We start from the raw sequence: 23,490 nt of genomic DNA, 5'->3' as shown, positions 1-23,490 counted from the left end.
AATTATTAAAATTGTGTTTATAATAATGTGAATAATAATGTATCATTATTAATAGTTTTATTTAGTTATTTTATGTATTTATGTATTTATTTATTTATTTTGAAGCGGGTAAAGTAGGCCATTTTGATCCACACTCCATTTCAGAAGGTGGCGGTAAAGCACACTAAAAAGTTGTTTGCCAACCGCCACTAAGAATCAGAAGAAGAAGAATCTATTAGCAAATGATGACGCGATCAGAAAGCGACATTTTGATTCGTCTGATTCATTCCAAAGTGGCAGAATGTGCCAATGCTGATGCGGAAACGTCGCCAAAATTGACGATTAAATGGATTAAGACACTCGCAATCAAATATGTATTTTGTTTTTGAATAGCTAACCTATTTGACCATGAAGTTGGTTCATAAAGACATCGAGAAGGATAATGCCGGGTGAGTGTTAATCTATACAGCACTTTTGGTTTCCGAGTTGAGTGCTATGGCAGTAACTTAACGTTACCGTGATGCAGTGATGGTCTCATATGACAATACCTGGGTAACGTTACTTGCTATTAAATAAAAAAACATGATAGTACAGTGGTGCTTTTTAGATTGTCGAACTGACTCGGAAAGCGCAGTCTGTTCAATATACGCCAAATGCCGGCAATGCTCATTGTTAACCCGGTGCTTTGTTGACAAACTTGGCATGTTTCACTTTCACACACAATATTGCCTTTGCTGTAGCGCCCAATATTGACCGTATGGGGCAAGTCCTTTGCGGATGTATATAGAGAGTAATACGCCTCAGGTTTGAGCTGCAATGTTGTATTGGAGAATAATGATATTTAGACTCTACAAATAAAATAGGGATTTCACTTTCTACCACTTTCCGCTTGAACGTCAAATAATTGTGATAATGTAAGCCACATGTGTCAAACTCAAGGCCCGCGGGCCAAATCCGGCCGGCCACATTATTTTATGTGGCCCGCGAGAGCATATGGGTGTCTTAAAATTAGGAATGCAATAAAATTTAGGCTGCCGAAAATTTTCGGCCGAAAATAACATTTTCGTTTTTTGGCCGAAATATAGCCTACTAAAAAGCCGCCGCGCCCCTCCGTGTTCGGCGATGGTTTGACTCTGGCTCAGCGTGTTTTATGACTTTGCGTGCGAGTCCGCTTCCGAAGATGCATAACTTCGTTCCGTTCCCCTCGGTTCCGCTGTGTGTGTGCGCTGTGCTCTCCGCTCGGTGTCCACAGCGCGTTCTGCTCAATGTTCCGCAAGCAACCTCCGTGTGTGTGTGTGTGTGTGTGTGTGTGTGTGTGTGTGAAGCCGCCTTTCCACTGCGCACGACATTCGCATTCGATTGTCGCATTTCACCCCCTGGTGTCAGTCGCAAGGAACTTTGAAATTGGTCGTGAAGCAACCGTTACCCTCGGCTATTCACAATGGTAAAATTAATGATTTTAATGAATATAATGCATGCATGAATTATCCACACAAAACGAATGACCCTCAATACATCTAATATAAAAAACAGTCGATTTTATAGAGCTAATCAATATAAATATTGATTTAATAATGATACAAATATTTTTTCAGCCATTATTATTAATAACCGTCATTTTGCAGGAATAGCGTTTACAATAAAGTATTAAAATATTGGCAATTCTAGCTTCGCGCTCATAGTTTTGATTAGAATACATCACATCCGGTCGACCGGTCGCATACGGTCTAGCCGCAGAAGTTCAGATATTTCAACGCATCCGAAGCTCAAATCGGATCCGAAATTTCCGCATACGCATATGATCGGAACTCCCCGCAGCTCCCGTACGACTCTCCATTGGAAATGAATGACTTCCGGTCCGACGGCTGTCGTTTGTCGTTTGCAGTGGAAAGGCGGCTTGAGTGTTGCGAGTTCTGCTCACGCTCATTGGAAAGGCAAAGTCCGCTTAAAAAACGTGCCGACATGAAATTTCTCTGGACTTGTTTCTTTTTGCAATAGTAGGCCTACTACTCTGCTGTAACATGGTGTATAGCCGTGCTGGGCAACACTGGTAAAATTACACGAATCACGATCATCTCGTTCACTGGTCCTCTCCCTGATCTGCTCCTGCTCTGACAAAAATAGCTTTGTTAGTACTATAGGCCTACTTTATTTCGAAAATTGGTAAAAAAAAAAAAATTCTGTTAAATCTGATTCTGCTGCATAGAACTGATTAAAGAATAATATATTGATATTTTATATTATTTTAAAATAGGTACCAGTATTAGCCTTTTCACCATTTGTATCACCCCTCTTGTCTGTGTTTGCACCACTTGCATCATTAAGCCAGTAGGTGGCGACAAGTGACTGTCTTTAGGAGTGAACATTGGGCTTTATGCACAGCTACACTACTTCCTGAACTTCAGCCAGCTCTTTGTTTCCTGTCTGTCATTATTGAACAAACTGATTAATCCAGGTGTGCCTGACCTCAGTAACAATAATAAGACACACCTGGATTAATCAGTTTGTCCAATAATGACAGACAGGAAACAAAGAGCTGGCTGAAGTTCAGGAAGTCGTGTAGCTGTGCATAAAGCCCATTGAACTTTAAACTGATTGGTTTAAAAACATTGCACTGGTTTTTGATTGAAATGTAACATCTATGCAAAATAATCCTTGAAAGATTTCTCATTTAAGGCCATTCCCGTTTGGAATATGTGTATTGTCAACAATAAGCAGAAACATTCTGCATTTCCATTTTGTAGTGTGGATCATTCATTGCAACATTTATCCTCATTCTCATTTTTAAGAATCTGTTATCTTGACAAATAATGTATGCTACTGCCCACTGACATGCTTTTAAAGCTATTGTTATCCCAAAAAAAGTTGGGCTTTAAACACCTTAAAATGCACATATGTAGGTCAGAGAAATCCAAATTTTATCAGGGGAGCATGTCCCCGAACCCCCCTAACTACCTCACATTTGAATACGCATGAGTGTGTGGTAATGTGTGCTGGTGTGGCTACAGTGCCAGGGCTGAATTTTGAGCCAGTTTGCCCCTGCATATATACAATAATACAATATTATCTGTATCAAATCATTATTACCCAGCTCCTGATATTTCGGGCTCATCCCCTGATGTTTTTAAAACCTAGAAACACCCCTGCAAATGCATATACAATATTTGTAACTTAAATAAGTAATAATCAAATAAAGAGACAATATATTAACATTTTAAAAGTCTTACAGTTACAACCGGCCCTTTGAGGGCAGCCATAATGCTGAAGTGGCCCTCAGTGAAAATGAGTTTGACACCCCTGATGTAAGCAAACATATTGGCAGGGTTCGTACGGTCATGAAAAACCTGGAAAAGTCATGGATTTTTAAAATGGCAATTTCCAGGCCTGGAAAAGTTTTGGAAAATGAATAAACTCATAAAGTTTTGGAAAAGTCATGGAAATTTGTTTTTCAAAATATCTGTGTACTTGAATTTGTTTAATTAATAAAATTGGGGAAACAAATTGCAATACTTTTTTCGTTTTACTGTGCGTTCACACCGGACGCGAATAGCGCGTCAGATTCGCGCCTGACGTGTCTAGAAATTTACGCGCGTCAGAGGCGAAATGACGCGTTTCCATTAACTAAAAGCGCTGAAACGGACATGAAAGGGGACCAATTTCTTTTGGCCCATCTAGTTTTAGTCGCTGTCCTCAGTGCCGCAGAAAAGCGCTGAAACGGACATGAAGGGGAACTCATTCAGCGCTTTTCTACGGCACTGAGGACAGCGACTAAGTAGCCACACCTGTGTGGCTCTTGTGTTGCTGTCATCAGCTCAGTGCTTCAAATTAAAATAAGCTGCTTTGCATTTTCATATAGCTTCGTATGTGCCTTTCCATTACAGATTTGAGCAAAACTTTTTTTTTCTTCTAAATATCGATAAATAACTATTGCAAAAGGATGGCGTTTCCATTAACCGACTAAAACTTTTTTTTTTTTTTGCGATCAGTCATTCCAAAAATCATGGCAACGGAGGACGTTAGTAGGTTTATATCTCACCCACCGCCCTACAAATTATTATTATTAATGTCTTATCCAAGTATTAATGTCAGGGAAAGACCCTTATGCGAACGGCACATAGGCTATATGCTAAGTTTCTTCATGTTTCTCCCTTGATTGTGGCATTTCTTTGAGAGTAGGCTATCCCTGTATTGTTTCTTTTATGAATTTAATAAGGAACCCTGGCTTTCATGTATTCTTTCTGTCCAAAAGGTCCGTGTTCTTTTGTGTCCACTCGTTTTTCCTTTAACCCCCAAATGAAAAACGAAAAATGAAGGGTTGTTGTAAGTAGGCTATTTTTAAAACGCAAAGTTGAACGCCAACATTTAAATTTGAACTGTAGGCTACACCAAATGCTGTGCGAAAAAGAAAAAAATATCGACAAATTTTCTGATTTTTGTTTATGACTTTTTGCCTCTTTGTTAAACATTTAAAATATATATGATTTTTTTCTTTAAAAAAATTTATTTGGTCTTTTATTTTCCGTGTTCACATTTATGAGGAAAAAACAATGTTACGTGACCGTTCTCCATTACGGTAATGAGTCCTCTGAGAGCGGCACTAAAAGACTTTAAAACTTACACAGAGACCTCAAACAGAAAGCACAAAGCCTTCCTAAACGAATTTCGTTTTGTATTAATTGTATCTTGATTTTTAAATGTTTCATTAACCAATTGCTTAATAGCCTAAATAAAAAGTAAATAGCAGAAAATAGATAATCACGACACAGAGGCGCCGGAGTGAACTGGATCATCCATGAACCGAAACTCAGCGTAAAAGGTAGCCTACTCGCCTCACAGACCTAAACAAAACTGAAATAGGCCTATATCTATTATCTACAGAAATATCTACTTTTAAACAGAACAATTCAAAACAAAATAAAACGATGTAGCCTAATCCGTATGAAATGTGCATTTCTCTCCGGCGTGTTCACTACTAAGAAGATCGCGAGTCAGTCAACTTCGTCTTTGCAGTCGACACAGAAAATACTTGTTTATTAATAAACAATTAAAATTGAGAGAGAGAGAGAATATAAGATTAGTTTACTAATTTTGAGGACTTCTAATGATCTGTTAACAATCTCGTTTTTTTTTATTATTTTTTTTATGGCGTTTATCGCATTTTGGAAAAGAGCTCTTCAAGCACATTTAGATTTTTCATCCGCTACTAACGTTACCCGCCCACAAGGAGTTTATTAACATGTATACACAGATGTTTTATGGAAAACTATGTCATGAATATTTACCTTTAAGTCATGGAAAAGTCTTGGAAAAGTCATGGAAATTTAATGGTAAAAATGTGTACGAACCCTGTATTGGTTTCACAGACAGGGCTTAGACTAAGCCAGTATTAGGCCTTAGTTCAATTAGGACATTTAAGTGGCTTTATAAACATGCCTTAGAGAAAAAAGAAACTGGTGTGCATCTTGAGACAAAACAATGGCACTGCCACTAACATATTTTATGACATTAAATTATGCCAGAGCGCACTGTCCGACCACCTCACTTAAGTATTTTATTGTATTTCTGATTCTGAGTGAATCAGAATATCGAATGCTAAAATTATTAAGTGGGCTGTGGTTTTTGGTTTGAATTTTTTTATTGAATTGTGGTCAGACTCATCATGAAATAGCCATAGTAGTTCTTATAATTGCATTAAATTTCAAACAAACAAACACATCAACTTGAAATATATTGTTACTTATCATCATTTAAGGGTAAGAAACCATTCATGTCAGATTTAATACTTTTATGTCAGAGCCGATAGACTGGTGGGCAGGGTGTGTGTGTGTTATATATATATATATATATATATATATATATATATATATATATATATATATATATATATATATATATATATATATATATATATATATGTATGTGTGACAACACAAACATGGAGATTTGTTACCAACAATTGATATTGAATTTCCTTCTTTTAGTCAGGTGACACTAATACCTGATGAGGCAGAGGATATGTGGCACACCTACAACCTGCTGCAGGTGGGCGACAGCCTCAGAGCCTCAACCATCAGGTCTGCCTCTTTTTTCCAGTCTTGGTTTATTACACTTAATATTAGAGATTTTTTCCCATCTGTTCAATGATGAAAACAATCTGATGTCACAAACAGGAAAGTGCAGACGGAGTCCTCCACGGGGAGTGTGGGAAGTTCACGTGTGCGTACCACCCTGACTTTATGTGTGGAGACGATAGACTTTGATTCCCAGGCCTGTCAGCTCAGAGTCAAAGGAACAAACATCCAGGAGAACCAGTATGTGAAGGTCAGTGTGCATTTATAATGGTTTAGTACTTTCTAAAATATTTAACTTCAACTTTTTTTTGTATAACAAAAGTTTGTTGCCTGATAGCAATTTATGATACAAATTGTGTGCTTAAATTATATAACTATAGTGCTAACTTTGCACCTAAAATATAATTTATACTTCATACATTTGAATAACAATGGGAATAAAATGTATAATTAGCAGTGATCCTTGGGATAAATTCCATATATTATTTTAGTCTAAATGTGAAAGCTGGAATGAAAGTCATATTTCTTGTCTTGTGTCATTATATAGATGGGTGCCTATCATACCATTGAGCTGGAGCTCAACAGGAAGTTCACGCTCGCCAAAAAAGTCTGGGACACTGTGGTGCTGGACAGAATTGGTAATGTGTTGGTATTTTTGGAGTAAAATTAGCTTTTCTAGCTAATAACAATTTTACATACATAACATTTGAAATTTAGAGCTATTATGTAAAAAAAAAAAAAAGTTAAATGAAATTGTATAATATTTAAGCATCATGTAGACACCCAACTTTGGAAACAGGAATTTTCTTTCTTCTGTGAAGAAGAAAGTTTTACAGTGAAAATGGATGGTGATCATGCCTATCAAGCTGAAAAATTATTATTATTATTTTATTTGTCCTGCCTATTTGCATTCACTTAGGACATGCCTCTCATCCGTCTACCCTTGTAATGTAAAAAGTGAGTCTACACTCACTCCTTACATTATTTCCCGTCCGAAATTGAGTGATTCCATTGGCTATCACTTTTACTATTAGTGCCACGTTTGACCCTCAAGTTCTACATGACCTTTTGCCAGTATATCTTTTTAAAAGTCAGCAAAAGTACATCTGATTGCAATTAATTAGATAAAAAAGCAGAAGAGACTTTTTACTGCTGTTATGGTAAATAAGGACTTTAAAGGGGTTGTGACATGGATGTTTTTGTAAATTATTTTAATTTGTTCCACTGATAATGTTAAATTATATGTGGCGAAACAATTATTTTCAACCTTCATTCTGGCCCTCTGTCTGAAATAATAAATTAAGCAGCAGCTTCTTTAAAGGGATACTCCACTTTAAAAGGAAAATTGTCATCATATACTCACCCTCATGTTGTTTCAAACCTGTATGAATTTCTTTCTTCTGCTGAACAGAAAGGAAGATATTTAGAAGAATCTCAGTAACCAGACAGTTTCTGGTACCATTGACTTCCATAGTAGGAAAAAATATATATTATTCAGCAGAAGAAAGAAATTCATACAGGTTTGAAACAACATGAGTGTGAGTATATGATGACAATTTTCATTTTAAAGTGGAGTATCCCTTTAAGGCTTGTAAGTAAACGGCCACTGTTATGATTGGCTAACGTCAGTGCATAGAAAACAGTATTAACACCCACTCGCTATTCCACGTGAGTAATCTTGAGTTTATCCATATAAAACTGTCATTTACAGACAAAGCATTATTAAATCGTTTACAGATCCAATACATCTGACTGCTTTATCGTCAACAAAGTTTCTTTACTCTTCCGTTTGTCCTCGTCGGCAGACTCAAGCATGTGGAGTAAAGTGAACGAGCATCTACTGTATCAAGTGTAGACAGCGTCAGTGTTTGTAATGGGTTCTATTTGCTTTTGACGTGCATTCATATGCAAATGCATTTGCCTGTGTGACGTCACAAGTCCCCCAATATCCAAACAAGCTGTTTTTGGAGCTTGAATTAATAAATGCTCTGTTTTCTAATGAGGAGGACGTTTTAATGGTACAAATACCTTTTAAAGATCTGTCTAAAGATCAATGGAAATTTGATTTCTCATGTCATGACACCTTTAGTTCTTTCCATATCACTCCAAAGAGAAGTGTGGGTAAAGCCTGGAACACACCAAACCGACGCCAAAGAACTAGCGCTGATGAAAGCCGGCTGTGTTGTCGCCTGCGTCGGGAGAAAAAGCTGCACTTGTACACACCGAGAGATCAGCTAGAATGCGCATTCTGCACCTGCCTGTAAATGAGACAACTGTCTATTTCTGCAGATATATTCATCTATATTCGTCCTTCAAAAAGGGAAACCGACGCTGCAGATACACAAACCATAAACAAAGCAGTGCCTGCTTACCATTTTGAATATCAATCCTGCTAAACACTTTCTTTATTCCACTCCGCTCATGTTAATATTGAAATATCCGCCAAGGAACACTCGGTAAGATGACGTAACATTAGAACAGCCTTCTATCTGTACCGTTTTGACTTTTTTGCTTGCTGTTTTGCTATTATTCTCGTGCACTGACTCGTTCACTAAGCTGAACAGCCAATCAGAGTTCTCACTCTCACGACGGCCCGACGGCGATTCAACATGTCGAATCGGCCCCAAAAAAAGCAGACGAGGACCAACTTCAGCCGACGGTGCGGAACACACTGAGAAAACTTGCCGACCGTCGGCTTGGTGTGTCTCGGGCTTATGACCTAAAAGGCAGGAGTGAAAATATTAATTGAATGCACGTTTTTATGTGAGCTTTTACCGTCGCGTGTGCTTCATAAGGACACCACATTAAGAAACATGATCCCTGTTTAAACATGTTGCCTTTGCCTTATTGTATGAGTAATAGTGCCACATTTTGTACTTGTAATTCAATTATCTTGGCTTGACAACTGCAGTCACCGTTCACTTTCAAAGCATGGCATAGGACAGCTATGAGTATGTTAAAAAGTTGATGAATCTGATCCAACTCATCACCAGTTTGTTTGAATCCTGATCTATAGAGCAAGCATGTGATCCCGCTCAAAAAGCAGATGTGGCTGCTGTCGTGATGCAGGAAGGTCTGGCCAATCTGGTTCTCGTAACTCCGGCCATGACCTTACTCAGGGCGAAGGTTGAGGTCACCATTCCCCGCAAGAGGAAAGGCAGTTGTGCTCAACATGACAAGGTGAACCGATAAAACTTTGCATACATTAAATCTGACAATGTTTTTGTGTTTATCATTATATTTAACAAATAAAAATGACTGTTACCACTAGATATTTATGTTGGGTAGCTAGAAGCTGTTGGTAGAGTAACCCAAATCCATATTTCCCTACATTTTATAGTAGATCAATGTAAATTATACTTCTTACTTTAACAAGGGATATCAGCTTGAATGTATAATAGCTTTGTGTGAAAATGAATGCTATCATACTGTGTATATATATATAACGAAAAACAGAACCTACGAAAATTTGAACTAGAACACAAAGGAAAACATCATAAACAACATGCTTATTTTGGTCCAAAAAGATTTGTTATTTTTCAAAAAAAAAAAAGGAAAAAGCTAAGAGAGCCCATTCTTTTTGGTGTGGGTTTAAGAACTGGAAATAATTCAGCTCGATATTTATGTGTAGGCCTATTGCTAAAAGAAACAGTGGGTTGTCGATGTCAGGAGTGATGCTGATTGTAGAACAGGAATCTCACCACAGGCTTTAATATTTGATTCGCACGTCTTCAGATTATGCGTGCTTTGTTTTAGATCACTCCATTAAACTTGTCTGCCATGAAAAACTAGTATTTATTTATTTATTTATTTGTAATTTATTTTTATTTTTTTAATTTAGTTTTCCGTTCTCAAGTTTAACCAATTATGCGGCTTCCTCTTCTGAGAACCCAGAAATGTGGTATTTATTTGTATCCATTGAATCCATACATTTTAAATTCAACTTTAAGAATCTAAGAATGAGAACGAGATGTTGTCACTGCTGGTATTCATTCTGGTTGCATTGTACTGTGTACTGCATATTTTGTACAAATGTAGTAGGTTCAATGTATTTAGAAATTAAATTACTGCATATATATTTCAAAAATATGAGACCATATACAGTGACACTGATGTGTTCTATTTCAGGCATTAGATCGATTTTATGAGGCTGTCATGCAGGGCATTCTGAGACACTTCAATTTTGATGGTATTTTTTTTTTTTTTTTAACTCAGATAAGAATATACAAATATAAACAAACAAATAAATACATAAATAAATGTATGTGTTTCTCAGTGGTGAAGTGTATTCTGGTGGCCAGTCCAGGCTTTGTGAAAGATCAGTTCATCTCATACCTCTTTAAAGAGGCAGTAAGACAAGACTGCAAAATTCTTCTGGAGAACAGATCCAAATTCATGATGGTGCACTCCTCATCCGGACACAAGTATTCTCTCAAAGGTCAGAGTCCCTCAATCCTCTGTTCACCTTTTAAAGTATGGATGTGCAAAACCTTACATTTTCATAATTGCTTATCATGGGCTTGTCATGGTTTATAGCAGCAGTTATAAATGGTACAAGGGTAGAGACCATGAAAAGACATTATGTTCTTAAATCAATATCTTAATGACTTACTTAATGCCGTGTATGGCTCACTCAGGGGAGGAGCTGAGCTATTAATACCGATTCAGTCGTGGGCAGAGCCTTTTACATTGTGATGTGGCAAATGGAGTGGAAGGATTTTTACCATAATAGGGTGGTTGTGTACACACACTGCAGACACATATTTATGTTAAAAACAATGTAAAAGTGAATTTAAAGGCATTTATTGGGGAAATATTTACAGTGTTGACCCATATTCTTTATAACCTCAGCAATTCACTCTGGCATGCTGGATATCAGCTTCCGGGCCAAATCCTGACTGATGGTGATCCATTCTTGCCTTATTAGTGCTTGGGGTTGATCACAATTTGTGAACTTCTGCTTGTTCACTTGCCTTTTGAGGACTGGCAACAGGTTCGCTATGGGATTAAGATCCGGGGAGTTGCCTGGCCACGGATCCAAAACTTCAATGTTATGATCTCTGAGCCACTTCATTTATTATTACTCTTGTCTTGTGACATGGTGCTCCATCATGCTGGAAAATGTACAGATCATCGCCATATTGCTCCTGGATCATTAGAAGCTGCAAATGTTGCGAAACACACAATGTGTCACTGCTAATACTTTTGGCCACGGTTGTACGGTGATTTATACTGAGAAGGAGAATTCGTTTTTTATTACCTTTCATGTAGTGTAATATAGCAGCTTTTGAATGCAAAGGGTCTGCAAAGTTTCAAAGATCATATACATGATAAATTGAGTTATTGTCTGCCAAAAGAAAGAACCGATTCTGAACTGCCTGAAACAAGTCATTAGTAACTCCAGTCTTGCTTACAAATTTGCATAATGCCAGCCGATGGTCCTCATTGGCTACAGCAAACAGTGTCTACTTCAAGCATTCAAGCACACTGTAGTTGTAGCTGCAGCCTGGCACAGTGACCTTTCGTTTCACTCACGAAACACTCACTGCAAGCGGTAGACTGGGCCATCTGACCAATCAGAGCAGAGAAAGCTCTTGGAAAGGAGGGGTTTAGTGTGACTGAATCCTTGATCAAACCGTTTCAGACACTGTGAGAAAAGAGGTGATGCTGCAATGTATATTGAGCATTTTATTTAGTCAACTTTTAGAAATTAATTTCCGTTTTTAAAGTGACATTATAAATGTGAGATTTTACTTCTACAGAAGTGCTGTGTGATCCAGCAGTCACGGCTCGATTGTCTGACACAAAGGTGACTAAGTTTGGATTTGTACATCTACATATATAAAGCTTGTAGCATTCTGCAAGCACAGTGTAGTGTCTATTGCTATGAGAGTTTTTTTTTTTTTCTGTTTTAGGCTGCTGGAGAGGTAAAGGCTTTGGAAGACTTTTACAAGATGCTTCAACAGGAGCCTGATCGAGCTTTCTATGGGTGATCAAACTCACTACCATTTAAATGAGTCATTCCTGTCAATATTACACACAACCTGAATGAGAAAACACATTTGCGTTTCAGGTTAATCAATGACATGGAAAATTATTGATACATGATTATTTATAACGGTCTTTTCATCCATTAATAAAGCTTTTTTTCTGGACAGATTGGCTCATGTGGAAAGAGCAAGTGAAGCTTTAGCCATTGACATCCTATTGATCAGTGACAAACTATTCAGGTACTTTTGAAAGTAATAAATTCATTATTTACCTTTTATGACTTCATATAGAATATATATATATATATATATATATAAATATATATAAACAAACAATTTTTCTTTTTTTTTTTCTTCATGATAGACATCAAGACATAGCCACCCGCAGCCGGTATGTTCGGCTTGTAGACGGTGTAAAGGAAAATGGAGGAACTGTCAGGTATTCATATGAATTTTCAATTCAATTTCAGTAATGTCATGCATTTATAGTTCTATATGCGTTATGGGAAAAACTTTGCTCACCAATATTGTTGACTTTTTCCCTCCTGCTTTCCTTTAAGAATGTTCTCAAGCCTGCATGTATCTGGAGAACGTAAGCTACTTTTTCAAAGTCTTTGTTTCAGAGAGAATTATTTTGGATCGTCAAAATGTGGGTCGTTTGGATGTGTCTGAAATGGTGCGATTTGTCTCTGTAGAGTTGAATCAGCTGAGTGGAGTGGCGGCCATCCTGAGGTTCCCCATCGCTGACGTGTCTGAAGCTGAGGACAGCAGCTCTGATGAAGACTAACATTATGGTCTTGTGCAAAAGGATTTAGTGTGAAAGGTTGGGAATGCTTCACATTAAGGACTAAATGGCCTTAATAAAGGATTTAAAAGCAATTGAAGTTTTACAAAAAACTTGATAATTTTGATTATTTGTGACTGATGCAATTACAAAATAATCTTACTGAATCCTAATTTTTTCTATGAATACTACTCCGAATAACACCATTCGTGCCATTTTTTTTATTTCATTTTCAACAGTTTCAATAGACCAATTCTTTGTCAGTATCACAGTTTGTCACACTGAAGTAGTGGCAAATATACTCAAGTAGCCACACTAAGTAGAGCATAAACACAGTGTTTAATACATTTACAGTATTGCACACATTTTAGTCTCAATAGCAATGCAACTTACCTAGCCATGCAGTGGCCGTTTCCAATTAATATGTAGCTTAGATTTATTGTAACTTCTTTCTTCGTTGACGATGACTCATGTCTTACACATCACTTTCTTATACCTCTGTTCGCAATACACATCTCACACTGACAGCGTTTGCTGTCTAACAGGCCAACAGCTCTGCTAGTAATATCCAAAGAATACTTCGTTTTTTATGACTACATTAGGGTATGTTTCAGAGTCGCCAATTCTGAATAACAACTCATCTAGCACAGTTAAATCATTGGTAGAATGGATAAAATATTTCAATCAACAAATACAATTTGTCTAATATGTCAATGTCAAACCTTTAACCTGCAGGAAAAAAAATCAACCCATGTCAACAGTTTAAAAGCCCAATTTTGTGGGAAAACCGCAGACTAGGCAACCCTGGTATGCGTACACTGTTTACTGTATGCGAGCAGCAGCATGGTATGCGTACTGCGTATGCTCAACCTTCACATGTGATTTTTTATTTTTATTTTTGTTGCACTAATTAGTCGGTCCTAGTGTTAAAATACGACTTTTGTTTCCATGACAATTGTTGACGAATTAATACGAGACTAAAATATAGTTTCAATTTTTTTTTACTTTACCAAAACCTCTCCCTATATTCTTCACGGAAAATTAAATTTTTTTTATCAAGCTTCCACGAGCTTTCATGTTTGGGGTTGCCAGATGTCAAGTTTAAATCCCCCAAATCAGAGCTTTTCTTTTATATGGATACATTTTCTGCCGTGTTTTACTTAATCTTCGCAACCTGGAAACCATGCACACACGCTTTCTCTACACTGTGGAAAAAATGCAGATGATCTGAAAACACAGACATACGTAAGTTGGAGTTTAACGATCTCCATTGTGATATTCTGCTCAAATAAGAGGAATACAGCCAGTCTGTGTTCCTTCATGAACGGTTGTGCTATTTGTTGTGGCTAAATCTGTGATCAAAATATTCTCAGTGATGAACTGTAATAAATCCAAACATGGATCACCAGTGTGGTTGCAGAATAAATGCACTTATGCGTCCTGTCTGTGACAATACAAAGTCTGTTGTTTTAATAGAAAAACATTAACATAACTTGGAATTAATATTAAGAATTTCACTTTTAGCTTTTGAGTTTTACCAGTTGTCATAATGTAGAGCTTGTTAATTTATGATAATAAATCATATAATTTTTTTTTTTTAAATCAATAAACTAGACGAGTAAATGACTAAGATAAAACATGCGTTATAGCTGACATTCTCTTGATTTGTACTTTTAGGTGAAAGAACAATAATTCTGATACAATGTAAAAAAAATAAAAATAATAATTCAAATGACAACAATCATGACCAGTAATCAAGATTACAATTTTGAGCAAAATAGTTTAACCATGACTAAAATATATGACTAGTTTTCATTGACTATAAAACAAGAATAAAATTCCCAGACTTCTAGTCAACTAAAACTTGACAGGACAGGTTGACAAAAAATGTAAACTGAAAAGGACATTTGGCAGAAAACTAAAATGTTAGAAATAGCTTACAAAATTACCACTAGATGGTTCACATGTAGACAACACTGGCCTAGTCTGTTGTTTAACAGTCCAAAAAGAAACGGATGAGATGAAACAACAAACTTCTGGAGATAATAATAATAGATGCCCATGTTGATGAGTGCTAGCTTGTGTTAGTTTAAAAGAGTACAAAGATGAAATTAGATGAAATTTTGTAGCGTGCATGTGTCGACTGCACGTGTTTGCGCACGCTGTCATATGGAGGACACTGAGTAGTTGTCTTCATTATTTTGGGCTTCTTCATAAAGGACTACTATATTTCAATTGTATGTGTTGATATAAGTTCATTGCGCATTTTGCATGTTTTCTGCTTTGTTCAACACGTGCCACAAAGAAATTATGCTAAGGTATTGCTGGGTGGCTGAATGGGTAGAAGAGCACATCCACAGGTCTCCATGACATTCTGTTCTCTAGATATAGCCAAGGACCCATGGTTTTGTATTTTTGCCCATTGTCTAGTCTTTATATTAACAAAGTAGTAATACCACACCTTAACAAGCCTCACAATTTTAAGTTATTTGTGTCATCATCAATCGCTAAAATGGAAAATATTGCACTGTTGAAAATATGAGTCCATACATGCCCCCACATTTCCCCACACATGCCTAGATTACATACTTCAGTGAGTTACAGAAAAAGACTTTCAAGTCCAGCTTGTTTAATTCAAGTAATTTTATATTGATATACATATTATATTTTACATATGTAGCACCTTGTAAATAGAAATCATCAGGTTTGCCGACAGTAATGCCATAAAATCCAGGAGACAATCATCTGGATTGAATTTCTGAACCTTAGAAGGATAAAGTGCATTCAATGATTATCATTGCACATTGTATTGGGGTTTTCCTTCACAACAGTTTTTTTTTTTTTTTTTTTTTTTACAATACATTTTTTACCATGGTATTCCTTGGTTCTCGACTCAAAAATAGGTCTTAGGTCTGTTCTGAAATGACTGCAGACAGTGGTTAAAAACAGTGCTAAAGGCAAAACTAACCATATAATTGTGCATGCATAATATACAGGCCTATCAACATTTAAAGGAAAAGGGACTCTTTTTATATATTATCGTTGACATAAAAGTTTGTGCCCCCATCAACATCTGTGGTGTAAATTAATCTGTCATTTTGTAGATGTAAATAGGACAGGGTTCGTACGGTCATGAAAAACCTGGAAAAGTCATGGATTTTTAAAATGGCAATTTCCAGGCCTGGAAAAGTTTTGGAAAATGAATAAACTCATAAAGTTTTGGAAAAGTCATGGAAATTTGTTTTTCAAAATATCTGTGTACTTGAATTTGTTTAATTAATAAAATTGGGGAAACAAATTGCAATACTTTTTTCGTTTTACTGTGCGTTCACACCGGACGCGAATAGCGCGTCAGATTCGCGCCTGACGTGTCTAGAAATTTACGCGCGTCAGAGGCGAAATGACGCGTTTCCATTAACTAAAAGCGCTGAAACGGACATGAAAGGGGACCAATTTCTTTTGGCCCATCTAGTTTTAGTCGCTGTCCTCAGTGCCGCAGAAAAGCGCTGAAACGGACATGAAGGGGAACTCATTCAGCGCTTTTCTACGGCACTGAGGACAGCGACTAAGTAGCCACACCTGTGTGGCTCTTGTGTTGCTGTCATCAGCTCAGTGCTTCAAATTAAAATAAGCTGCTTTGCATTTTCATATAGCTTCGTATGTGCCTTTCCATTACAGATTTGAGCAAAACTTTTTTTTTCTTCTAAATATCGATAAATAACTATTGCAAAAGGATGGCGTTTCCATTAACCGACTAAAACTTTTTTTTTTTTTTGCGATCAGTCATTCCAAAAATCATGGCAACGGAGGACGTTAGTAGGTTTATATCTCACCCACCGCCCTACAAATTATTATTATTAATGTCTTATCCAAGTATTAATGTCAGGGAAAGACCCTTATGCGAACGGCACATAGGCTATATGCTAAGTTTCTTCATGTTTCTCCCTTGATTGTGGCATTTCTTTGAGAGTAGGCTATCCCTGTATTGTTTCTTTTATGAATTTAATAAGGAACCCTGGCTTTCATGTATTCTTTCTGTCCAAAAGGTCCGTGTTCTTTTGTGTCCACTCGTTTTTCCTTTAACCCCCAAATGAAAAACGAAAAATGAAGGGTTGTTGTAAGTAGGCTATTTTTAAAACGCAAAGTTGAACGCCAACATTTAAATTTGAACTGTAGGCTACACCAAATGCTGTGCGAAAAAGAAAAAAATATCGACAAATTTTCTGATTTTTGTTTATGACTTTTTGCCTCTTTGTTAAACATTTAAAATATATATGATTTTTTTCTTTAAAAAAAATTATTTGGTCTTTTATTTTCCGTGTTCACATTTATGAGGAAAAAACAATGTTACGTGACCGTTCTCCATTACGGTAATGAGTCCTCTGAGAGCGGCACTAAAAGACTTTAAAACTTACACAGAGACCTCAAACAGAAAGCACAAAGCCTTCCTAAACGAATTTCGTTTTGTATTAATTGTATCTTGATTTTTAAATGTTTCATTAACCAATTGCTTAATAGCCTAAATAAAAAGTAAATAGCAGAAAATAGATAATCACGACACAGAGGCGCCGGAGTGAACTGGATCATCCATGAACCGAAACTCAGCGTAAAAGGTAGCCTACTCGCCTCACAGACCTAAACAAAACTGAAATAGGCCTATATCTATTATCTACAGAAATATCTACTTTTAAACAGAACAATTCAAAACAAAATAAAACGATGTAGCCTAATCCGTATGAAATGTGCATTTCTCTCCGGCGTGTTCACTACTAAGAAGATCGCGAGTCAGTCAACTTCGTCTTTGCAGTCGACACAGAAAATACTTGTTTATTAATAAACAATTAAAATTGAGAGAGAGAGAGAATATAAGATTAGTTTACTAATTTTGAGGACTTCTAATGATCTGTTAACAATCTCGTTTTTTTTAATTATTTTTTTTATGGCGTTTATCGCATTTTGGAAAAGAGCTCTTCAAGCACATTTAGATTTTTCATCCGCTACTAACGTTACCCGCCCACAAGGAGTTTATTAACATGTATACACAGATGTTTTATGGAAAACTATGTCATGAATATTTACCTTTAAGTCATGGAAAAGTCTTGGAAAAGTCATGGAAATTTAATGGTAAAAATGTGTACGAACCCTGATAGGATATGGGTCATTCCGTGTCAAATCAACCAAATTGCGGAAACTTCCCCGGCTCATATTTTTGATTTTGTCAATATTTTTTCTGCAGAAATACAAAGATAAATAGTGATGAAAGCCTAAATATTAAATATCATGGCTGAGTAATTCACTATTTTGCAGAGGCTGGTTAAAATGACAGTTTTCACCTGAGATTTGGAGCCAAATTACAGGGGGGTAAAAATTACTTTAGAAAGATGTCAGCATCATTATTTTGGTAGGTCTATTAGTTAAATCTGTTGACTTTAGTAATCTTTGTTGCATTTTATGCCAACGGAGACAGTTAAAAAATGGGAAAAAGCACTTGCGTTTTTTCCCCCAAGTTTGCATGCCTGCAACTCAAAAAGTATTAAATATATCTTACTGTCCTTTTTATATTTTGGTTTTAACAAACTTTTCTTTTGGTATCTTCATTTTAAAGGCCCAATATGATACAATCCCATAGATATGGAGATCTTAATGTAGCTCCATGAGTAAATTGGTCAATTGAACACATTTTCAGTGGCCAAAAATCAAATGTGGGTCACTGCATACAGCTGATACTTTTTTTCTTTTAAATAGGTATATCTGAATAACAAATAATGTTTAAACTAGAAATGTATCTAGTTTTTCTATCAACACAATTGCATAGATTATACCTGAGTTAATATTGTTTTTCCAAAGTTTGCGTGCCTGTCACTCAAAAAGTATTAAAGATATCTTAATATGATTTTAGATTCTCGTTCTTAACTTTTCTTTCAAAATCTTCATTTTCAAGGCCCTATATGGTTCAATCCCATAAATATTTGGGGATCTCAATGCGGCTCAATGTACAATGTACCCATTTTCAATGGTCAAAAACCAAATGTGGATCACTTGTGCACACAGGTATTTAAAGGGCGATGTCTGAGGAATAAATAATGTTGAAATTAGAAATGTATCTTATTTCCCTCTATCAAAACAAATGCATACAACATACCACCTGCCCGGCCCCGTATGGTTAGAGATTATCCTAACTTTAAGAAGTTATTTACGATGATTTTTAAGAACATTCTTTTCGGGAATATTAATATTAGTTCAATTTTATCCTAAGAACGATCTCAGGAAAAAAAGATAAGAACATTCTTTAGAAATGTTTTTTAAGAATACAAAACATTCTTAGCTTTTTTCTTAAGTTATAAAATAAGAGGAAATTGGCAGTTACGAATAATTTTATTCTCAAAAATGTTTTATGAATCCAGCCTCAGAATCTAAAAGGATATTAAGGTATCTTTAATAATTATTGAATAAGAGGCATGCAAACTTGGGGCAAAAAACACAAGAAGTGCTTTTCACATTTTTTAACTTTCACTGTTGTCAACAGATTTAACTAATAGATCTACCAATCTCTGTGTAAAAATAAAAGAATGATGCTGCCATCTTTCTAAAGTCATTTTTACCCCGCTGTAATTTGGCTCAAAATCTCAGGCAAAAATGGTCAATTTGACCCCAGTCTACAAAAAAAAGTGGCTTACCGAGTAAATATGCATCCAACACATTTAATATTTTGGCTTTCTTCTTCAATTATCTATTTCTTTCACCAGACAAAAAAAAATTCAAAATCAAACTGTTTAGCCGGGGACCCCTGGGTGAGTTGAACACGGAATGACCCATATATATACAGTATATCAAAGAAAGTAGCATTCGATTACCAATTGACATCACCACACTGAAAACTCTACTACAATTTCCCTGGATTTCTTTAAATATCACGATGACATATCAGTCTGCAAGTTTATTCATCAGGACAGTGATGCACCTTTAACCACGTTAAATCCTCCAGTGTGCCCCAGTGCAAGTACAGAATGGACAGGATCACCATGATGTGCATTATTTGGTGACTATTTAACCAGTAGTCAAACCGACCAGGACTGAAACGCTCAGGCAGGCGGGAAATATTGATGAGTCCCCCTAGCAATGCCAAAGCATCCATGGTGAGGTAGAGACGAAGGGATGCGGGGCTTCCTCTGCCTGCGCCAGTCAGACGCAACAGAAAGAGAACGAAGCGGAAGAATGCCTGCCAGGCGAAAGATTGCAGTCGGTGCACATTATTCCGTGCAGTGACAGCGCAGTAAACACCATAGCCAGAGAGGAGGAGATATGCCAACATCGCCACACGACGGGAAGATGGGTAACACAACAAAGTTATGTAAATGATTGGCAGAGCACCTGCAAAAAGAAAAGTACAACGAATGCATTGAACTTTGGCCCTTGAAAGCAGAAACGATTTGTACAAGAATTGATCAATACATTATAAAAAAAATAAAGGTTCTAAAAGTTTTTTTTTTTTGTTGCAGTAAGTAATGCCATAGAAGAACCATTTTTGTTTATTTTAAGTGAACAGTTAAATTAACTTCTTAATGTAAAGAACAGTTTAATCTAAATAACCTTTTTACACTGTAGAACATTTTGTGCAGTGGAAGGTTCAATGGATGCTAGAAACTTGAGATTTCATCAATTCACTGTCTCAAAACTCATTCTTTCCTCACTTTCTTTCTGTAATCTGTGTGTTTGTGTTAGATATTAGTTTTGTTTGTTAGAATATTTCAATAAAGGCTTATTTTTATTTAAAGAGAAGTGTCTTGTGTTATGTGCTTACAAATATAAACGGCTGATCTTGTTACCTTTGCTAATAATAGTATTTTCACTATAATTCGGATAGTAATATCCGCTGCAGAGTTGATATTTACGGCCCGTTCAATTGAGCGCGGGACGATTCATTTGTTAGGCTGTAAAATAAGTGACACTTTCAAAATTCCCTATACAATTAATAATGATTCCCTTTGAGCTGTTTCCCTTACAATAACAAAGTCATCTCTGTATAGTCCCTTTTGCAAGCTGAGGTCACTGAATGAGAGATGCCTTGTTTGACAATGAGGCATAAAGTCACTCTCCAAAACTTTCACCCTTTCTGTTCCTCTCTGGTGGATTGAGCTGGATCCTCCACCTGAACGGCTGTGACCATCACATCTTTTAAGAAGCAGCTGAGACACCTTTTCCACAATCACCCCACGCCCATAAACCAATGCAATTTCACAGACACACAAATTCTTCTCTGTATTTCTCTTCTCTAGCTTGCGTCCTAACAAATTGCTTTTGTTCCTCTCTTATAAGTCGCTGACTTGCTAAATTCGTAAATTAAATTCTAAATTTGGTAGGCACTCACCAAGAGTGTTGACAAGACAGACGCCAACCATGTCGAAGCACAGCAGTATGTCATAAATATGTGCTCCACCCTCGTGGTTCATGAAGAGATGGTAGAAGACTGAACAAATGGTGGGAGACAGACAAGCCAGATAATGCACCACACCAATCCACCACTCATCCACTTCAGCCCATGGGATATTCACAGGTAAAAATAGCAAAAAACAGATGAAGGGGATACCTTATGGACACAAAACAAAACAAAAAACACGTTACCATATGGCAGAACCTGATTTCACCAAATACATGTTCCTGGAACAACATTCCAATCAACCAATTAGACTTGAGGGACAATTTTACAGTTTTGCTTTTTATGCTGTTTATGCTTACAACCAGGGTTATGTGCTTCTACATCAGAGTTATTCACCTCTTATTTCCCTCTGATTTTAGGGATAACTTATGGGTAGGGTTATAGGTTTAGGGGTTGAGATATGGTTAGGATTCAGTTGGATTCAAAATATGCTGACCCAGGAATGTGTCTTACTCAGGACCACCAAAATCAGGACATGCTACAATAGAGTTGGGTAAGCAAACCAAATGTATTCACTAACATTCTTAATAATAATGTTTTTAACCCAACATGCCTTGTAAATCGGAAAATATGCAATTTGATGCAGTTGCTGATATTTACATGGCCCAAAATATGAAATTCTGATAGCTTGTAATGTAAATCAGATCTTTATAGTACAGCAAACTACTTACATTTTTGGGTGATATTGATGATATGGGTGATAACTGATATTTATATGCATTTTATGTCTTAAGATGATATTTGTAGTTTTTATTCTGCATAACAGACCATATATATGTAATGCAATACAATGATGATTGAGAGATGTATCATATTGTAACATATTTGATACATTTTAACATGAGTTCTAAAAAATGATGTATGGATAATCAAGCAAGCAGTGTGTGTTCATCTTGAAATATTACTAATGATGTAAAAGTTATTTTAGATTTCACTGCAAAAAGACATGTAGAATTTCACTAAAATGCTTTTTTCTTCCTAAGAAAAAAAAACATGAACTATCAGTCAGAGGACAGAAGGTATTTTAGAGGCCTTAGAAATTTGCATATGAAATATGATACAGTATAGGGCAGGCTTTATAGGGTTAACATGTCTTTTTAACATGAAGACATACAATGCTTTAAATGCGTTACTACTTAATTCTATAAAGTCCAATAAAATTCCAAAGAAAATCCATTAAATTCCAAAAACTGTTTTTAGTTCCTTCCAAAATATTGGCCCACAGAATTTTTACTGAACTTTAACTGCTCACAGCAATTATACATTATCACTTCCAATGCAGCAATTCTCTAGCGGATTAGGTGTAATCCCACGTAATGCAATTTACGAGCCCTTCTGAAGAGTGTTACTGAGTGAACCGTAGAGAAAGTAGCCCTAAATTACATGTTCACAAGGTTTCCCTCCTCTGTGCATGGGATTCCCCAAACGTAACTCTCCCATCAGTGGAATAATGCAGGAATTATAAATTGAATTTAACATCCACAAAATTACTTTACAGCTCCCTAAGTTTACAGTTAATTATGTTAAACAATTTCTAGACATTACAGTACAAATTACGCAAGTTTTTTTTTTTTCATACCATGTGTATAGATGTTCCCAAGTTCATTATGTAGATAGAACAAACTTCGCAGACAGTCTCTGTAAGTGGATATAGGCCGGTATCCTTTCAGGACATATTTGTTGAACTGAAGATGTGGTGGTGAATTCTTAAAATCCAGAAGTTTTGGCCCAGTAAAAAAATCCATAGCAGAAAAAGTTAAATATGCTCGGATGTCCTTGACCACTTTCATCTTCCTTTGGGAGGAAAGCCTGTAATCTCTTAAAATTTCTTAAATCAAGCTATAAATGCATAGTCAGCTAGTTTTAGCTAACTAGCCAATTTTAGCTGACTAGTGATGGTAAAAGTAGCTTTCTGACACCAGATACGCATTGTCTTGGAAGTACTGCCAGGTAGAACTGCAGCAACTTGTTGCTTGCAGAGAAGCTGTGGGCCAATTTACTGCTACTTAGTGTTGTAGCCAATCAGCATGAAGCAGTCAGGCTCAGCAGAGGCGAGCTCATGGAAGATTACAGTTCCTTATAAGTACAAACACTAGTCTGCTGGTAGACTTCGACATCTGCTTTTTTATCTCTTATTACTGATATTTATTTCAGAAACAGCAAATATTTCTTTAAGCTACCCTATATAAAGTCCAGGTAAAACTGGATTTAAATAAAAGATTTAAATGA

The 23,490-nt window shown here is 36.3% G+C and overlaps 2 protein-coding genes across 3 annotated transcripts; one reads left to right on the top strand and one right to left on the bottom strand.

Moving 5' to 3' along the window:
• The first annotated feature begins 238 nt into the window (after window positions 1-238).
• pelo (pelota mRNA surveillance and ribosome rescue factor) lies at window positions 239-14,411 on the top strand. 2 transcript variants are annotated; one of them, XR_014201266.1, is made up of 14 exons: window positions 239-428; window positions 5,961-6,053; window positions 6,150-6,300; window positions 6,598-6,688; window positions 9,067-9,230; window positions 10,179-10,239; window positions 10,327-10,488; window positions 11,813-11,859; window positions 11,966-12,039; window positions 12,209-12,280; window positions 12,405-12,479; window positions 12,601-12,632; window positions 12,736-13,584; window positions 13,749-14,411. XR_014201266.1 is itself a non-coding variant. In XM_082152840.1 (13 exons), exons 1-13 carry the CDS (start codon window positions 388-390, stop codon window positions 12,825-12,827), a joined length of 1,155 nt encoding a protein of 384 aa, XP_082008966.1. In that variant the 5' UTR covers window positions 239-387; the 3' UTR covers window positions 12,828-14,411. The 2 variants fall into 2 exon arrangements, 1 of the variants encoding a protein (XP_082008966.1); XM_082152840.1 differs by having other exon boundaries at window positions 12,736-14,411.
• A 5,342-nt stretch (window positions 14,412-19,753) lies between these two features.
• On the bottom strand, window positions 19,754-23,169 carry paqr4b (progestin and adipoQ receptor family member IVb). Its single transcript, XM_082152911.1, has 3 exons — window positions 22,841-23,169; window positions 21,193-21,411; window positions 19,754-20,195 (listed from the first exon to the last, which is right to left on the bottom strand). Exons 1-3 carry the CDS (start codon window positions 23,049-23,051, stop codon window positions 19,762-19,764), a joined length of 864 nt encoding a protein of 287 aa, XP_082009037.1. The 5' UTR covers window positions 23,052-23,169; the 3' UTR covers window positions 19,754-19,761.
• Between the last annotated feature and the right edge of the window lie 321 nt (window positions 23,170-23,490).

The sequence above is a fragment of the Leuciscus leuciscus genome, assembly GCF_965113295.1.
Source record: "Leuciscus leuciscus genome assembly, chromosome: 21".
Lineage (NCBI taxonomy): Eukaryota > Metazoa > Chordata > Actinopteri > Cypriniformes > Leuciscidae > Leuciscus > Leuciscus leuciscus.
Note: the sequence above shows the minus strand (reverse complement) of the source record. Positions and strands in the feature narration are given on the sequence as shown.

Coding starts and splice junctions, on each gene's coding strand:
- pelo (XM_082152840.1), top strand. CDS start 388: ATGAAGTTGGTTCATAAAGACATCGAGAAGGATAATGCCGG. Junction 6,301..6,597: donor AGGAGAACCAGTATGTGAAG/GTCAGTGTGCAT, acceptor GTCATTATATAG/ATGGGTGCCTATCATACCAT. Junction 10,240..10,326: donor GAGACACTTCAATTTTGATG/GTATTTTTTTTT, acceptor TGTGTTTCTCAG/TGGTGAAGTGTATTCTGGTG.
- paqr4b (XM_082152911.1), bottom strand. CDS start 23,051: ATGAAAGTGGTCAAGGACATCCGAGCATATTTAACTTTTTCTGCTATG. Junction 21,412..22,840: donor TGGGAACATCTATACACATG/GTATGAAAAAAA, acceptor TGTGTCCATAAG/GTATCCCCTTCATCTGTTTT. Junction 20,196..21,192: donor CTGTCTTGTCAACACTCTTG/GTGAGTGCCTAC, acceptor TTCTTTTTGCAG/GTGCTCTGCCAATCATTTAC.